This window comes from Diabrotica undecimpunctata, unplaced genomic scaffold (genome assembly GCF_040954645.1).
Source record: "Diabrotica undecimpunctata isolate CICGRU unplaced genomic scaffold, icDiaUnde3 ctg00002701.1, whole genome shotgun sequence".
In the NCBI taxonomy this organism is placed as follows: domain Eukaryota; kingdom Metazoa; phylum Arthropoda; class Insecta; order Coleoptera; family Chrysomelidae; genus Diabrotica; species Diabrotica undecimpunctata.
The window spans coordinates 258-5,054 of NW_027313906.1; the positions used below are offsets into that span (position 1 = coordinate 258).

A 4,797-nucleotide genomic window follows, 5' to 3' on the forward strand; every position below is an offset into this window, starting at 1 on the left:
TCTAAGAATGGAAGTTCTTGGTTATTCCACCGTTACATGGTAAACTGTATTATTTTCGAGTGGATATTGTTGATGTGGCTACAGGCATGTGTTTAGTTTGTCTTCTCCATGTATTCAGAAAATAAATGTGTCATCAACATACCTAAGCCACAGCTTGGGTTTATGTTCTGCTGTTTGCATTGCTTTTGTTTCTATATACTACATGAAAAGGTTTCCTATTACGGGTGACAGTGGCGAACCCATCTGTGCTCCTTTAACTTGTTTGTGCCTCTGATCCGTGTAGATAAAACAGGCGTTAATCAAGCAATGCCTTGTGGGTTTAGTGTATCATGTGGTATTGTATATTCTGATAGAGCTGACTATTGGTCGTAATGGTAGTATAGTTATGATGGTGATGTTAAAGGAAGGTATAATGTTGAATCCAAGTGATAAGTATGCAAATATCAAATCTAAATCAGAATATTTATTAAGAATTATACCAATCGACAATTATCGCAAATTACATTACAAAAAAAAGACATATATAATATAATAGAAAAAATTGTGTGATGTTTATAACAGATAAGCTTGTGCCAATGCAAGTACTGGAGCACCTGTTGCAGGAAGAGGAAAGGTACCGGCAGAAGCTGCTATATCCAGATGAGTGTACTTCAGAGGCACATCACTTGTTGAGCCATGCTTGTCCAGACCCGAAGCCACCATGAGAAATGCTCCAGGACCTACAAACGAAATCGGTATAAAACAGTGAACACATACGAACATTTTTATATATAGTACGCTAAATTATTGGAATTAACAGTTTATTTCGTTTAAAACCTTGCTTGATGATTGTTTCAGGTATAAACCCAATGTATAATTAATTTACTAATACTGAAGATAAAAAAACACAAAAATAGCTAACAAAAGATAAAACCGGGTTCACTTGCTTCTCATTCTGATGTTTTACATTTCTTATAAGAGACAACCGAAAATTAGGCAATGAATAGAAAAAGTATTAAACACGCGCTATCTCAGAGTTCTTAAGAGACTATATAAATGGACGTCTGCTTTATATACAGAAAACCACATTGTCAGAAACCAGATACACTTTACACTGTAAAAAGCAGATATAAAAACTCTATAACCTGAATTAAAACTTATCCTGGAGCAGATGTTAACTCAGACCACAATCCGTTAGTTGTGAATACGTGAAAATAAAATTAAAAAGAACTGAACTCAGAAAACAACAACCAAAAATTAATGTAAGAATGCTAAAAAATCAAGAAATAAAAAACGAATTAAAAAATAATGTGAATGTTAATATGCAAAAACACTAACTGACAACAAATAAATTATGAATGTAAATAAAAAGTGATATAATATAAAAAACACATTACTGAAACCAGCTCAAGAAAGTTCGATAGAACATAGGTCAGAGGCTAAAAAACAGTGGATGACAAAAGAAATACTATTACAGATAAAAGAAGGAAGGAAATATAAAGGAAAAGATCTACAGAAGTATAAAGAAATACAACGAATAATTAAGGAAAAAATCAAAACAGCTAAGAAAATCTATTTGATGAAACAATGTAAATAGATAGAAGAACTAGAAATAAAATATGATATGAGAAATATGCACAAAAAAATAAGAGTGACTGGAATGGGTCGAAATGCACTGCAAGGACAAATAAAAAACAAAAAAGGAGTACTACTAATAGATTTACCAGAGAAATTAAGACGATAGGAGGAGTACGTTAGAGAACTTTTTCACGATGGAAGAGGTGAAATGCAGAAAATACAAGAATTAAATCCTTAAGAGAGACAGAAGATCACAATAGATGAAATCAAATATGCTATCAAAAACTCTAAAGACAATAAGACAGCTGGATTAGATGAAATACCAGTAGAACTGTTAAAACTAGTGGAAGATGATAACTTGGAAGTATTGGCAGATTTATTCAACACGGTGTACGATACGGGAAAAATACCACAAGAGTGGCTGAAGTCGGCATTTATAACCATCTCTAAAAAACAAGCAGCAAAAGAGTGCTCTGATTATCCAACACTGAGCCTTATGAGTCATATTTTAAAAGGAGTGCTGAAAGTTTTACATAAAAGTATATACGACAGGCTAGAGGAGGATAGTTCGGGTTTCGAAATGGAAGGAGTATTCGAGAAGGACTATTTGTCATCAACATATTGATTCAGCGATATCGACACGTCAACGTTGATCTACAATTGTGCTTTGTTGATACGAAAAAGCTTTCGATAAATAAGGGCATGAAAAACTAATATCAATACTTATGAATAAGCACATTGACAGTAAAATCATAAATATAGTGCAAACATTAGTGATGGGCAACACTCAGAAACGCGCTATCTCAGAGTAGGAGTGTTTAACTTATATTCTAAAGAAATTTTTATGGAAATTAACATGGTAATTAACTCACACTTAGATGGTAGAGCTAAAAGAGCATAATGAGCAGTATCGACGAACTGGAATCAAATCTCGAAATGGCAGGATGGACAATGACCTAAAGACGACAGCTCCCTGGGAGGAAGCTTAATGGGTCAATTGTGGTTTACGTGCTGTGGAACTTAACTCACCCTCCTTACTCCACAGATACAGATAACTCTCTTTTTTAATGTTTTCCATTGTTTGTTGATCTCATAGGTATTTATGTCTAATTGATCAATGTTTTCAGATATTTTCTGTTAGAAATTTTGTTTTGTTTTGTTATTAACACAACAAAGTATTGAGAAATTAAAGAGATAAAATAAAAACAGTCAGCTTTAGTATATATAAAAATACATATTAAAGAATTAACTGAGCTCTAAGGACGTAAGCACGGAATCTACCAAGACGGCAAAATAATATCGTATAGGAGAAAAAACTAAAAACACGGAACTTAAGTCAAAGAACTTTTTAAAGATTATAAACAAAAATATTTGCTTGAACACATGACACAGATGAAGGATCCGAAAAAACCAAGAAAGGAATTTTATATGCACTGAATACATTAGTACCATGCCCAAACAAACTAATATTATTTGTAGACTACTTAACAATGTTGAATGTTATTTTATTATTAGATTAATAATTTTTCTAATAAAAAAGAGTTAAAAATAAAAAGGAAAAGAAAAATAAAGTACCTTGATGTCCTCTCGAAACCATCGTCGATGGTTTTGCAGCACTTTGGATTAAATCATCTCCTTCTATTTCTCCTTTGTGATGTTTAAAATCATCTCGACGAATTCTGGAAATTTCAAAAATGTCTCCGATCTTGTCTCCAGCGGCTTGCAACTTTTCTGCATTTTGTATTTTTTTCGCTGGTCCATTGTCCATAGCTGTAATAAAATAGATATTGTAGAAAATAGTGTCCTATTTAATTTTTCCATTAGGTAAAACAGTCTAAAAGTTTTATGTCACTGTTTTGTATAAACTTTATACAGAATGTTCAAAGTAATTAATATTATATTTCTGTGAGGAAGAAGACTTATAGGTAAAGGTGAGGCAATTAGAAAAAGGGGTTGCTAATTCAAGAACTTATTTTTAGAAATATTCATTTTACCGACAACTGACATTTACTGACATAATCGGAACTGATTATAAAAAACGAAATGACTTTAGACTTCAGTAGGAAAGATACTTCATGCAGAATTAGTAAACAATCTGAGGCCATTCTCTCAATTAAGCACCTTATTATAAAAATGCACCGGATACTATACTTAAAAAGGACAACTACAAGACCAAATGAAATTCCGATGCAAATTAACAAACAAGATGTATAAAACCGGTTAAACATCAAAAGATTGGTTACTGTCTAGGAAGATACTTCTACTGAAATAAAAAAGACTGGAGAGTCTGGAAATTGTAATAAATTATTACAACTAATTATTCATTAACGCATATTCATTTACCGAAAATTACAAAGACACTATGCTCTGTTTACAAAGACACCATAGTTACCGTCCATTATCCATTTGATCCAATGAATCAAGGACGTTAACTGTGACAAAATTGCATAACCCACTGATGACAAAATCACTTCATTTTTTGTAGATGCAAAGAAAAAGTAAGTGCAATGTAAATTTAATTTTGAAAAACTGCAAACATTTGATGTAGCGCAAGATTATTAAAAGGATATACAAGAAACCTACGCCAAACAAGATAGTACAACTGTGAGTAACATACAAAAAAAGTTCTTGAAAATGACAAACACTATAAAGGAAGCAACGTCGAAGAACATATCAAGAACAAAAATATTTAGAAAAAACCACTGGTTCGATGACGAATGTAGAACAGCGTTAAAAAAAATATCAGATTTGAGATTAAAAAGTTTACGATCGCAAAAAAAAGACGACCTAGAAAGGTATGCCGAACAACGAAAAAAAGTAAAGAAAAGCCTAAGGGAGCAGAAACGAAAGTATATGGATGATAAAATAAAGCGTATTGAAGAAAATTGTAAGAAAAATGAAATAAAAAATTTTTACAAACAGGAAAAATACATTAAAACTGGGTATCAGGGAAGAACGATGAATGTAAAAGATAAGCAAAGAAACCTGATAGTGGACGTGATGTGAAAGGTGGAAAGAATATTTCTAAGAAATGCTAAATGACGAAGTGACTACTGAAGAAAATTATAATGTTCCTAGACCTCAAATAGTAATAGAAGAAATACCAAAGCCACAAGAGAAGAAATTGAAGAAATAATAAAAGATATCAAAATCAAAAAAGCCCCAAGGGAGCAGCATTGTGACAGAAAACTTAAAATATGGAGGAGAGGCTTTAATAAACCAATTTGGTGAGCTAATACT

At 32.1% G+C, this 4,797-nt stretch overlaps 1 protein-coding gene across 1 annotated transcript; it reads right to left on the reverse strand.

The window, feature by feature from the left end:
- Positions 1-443: 443 nt before the first annotated feature.
- On the reverse strand, positions 444-3,344 carry LOC140432061 (putative aminopeptidase W07G4.4). The gene is made up of 2 exons (XM_072519909.1): positions 3,133-3,344; positions 444-719 (listed from the first exon to the last, which is right to left on the reverse strand). Exons 1-2 carry the CDS (start codon positions 3,323-3,325, stop codon positions 553-555), a joined length of 360 nt encoding a protein of 119 aa, XP_072376010.1. The 5' UTR covers positions 3,326-3,344; the 3' UTR covers positions 444-552.
- Positions 3,345-4,797: the final 1,453 nt, after the last annotated feature.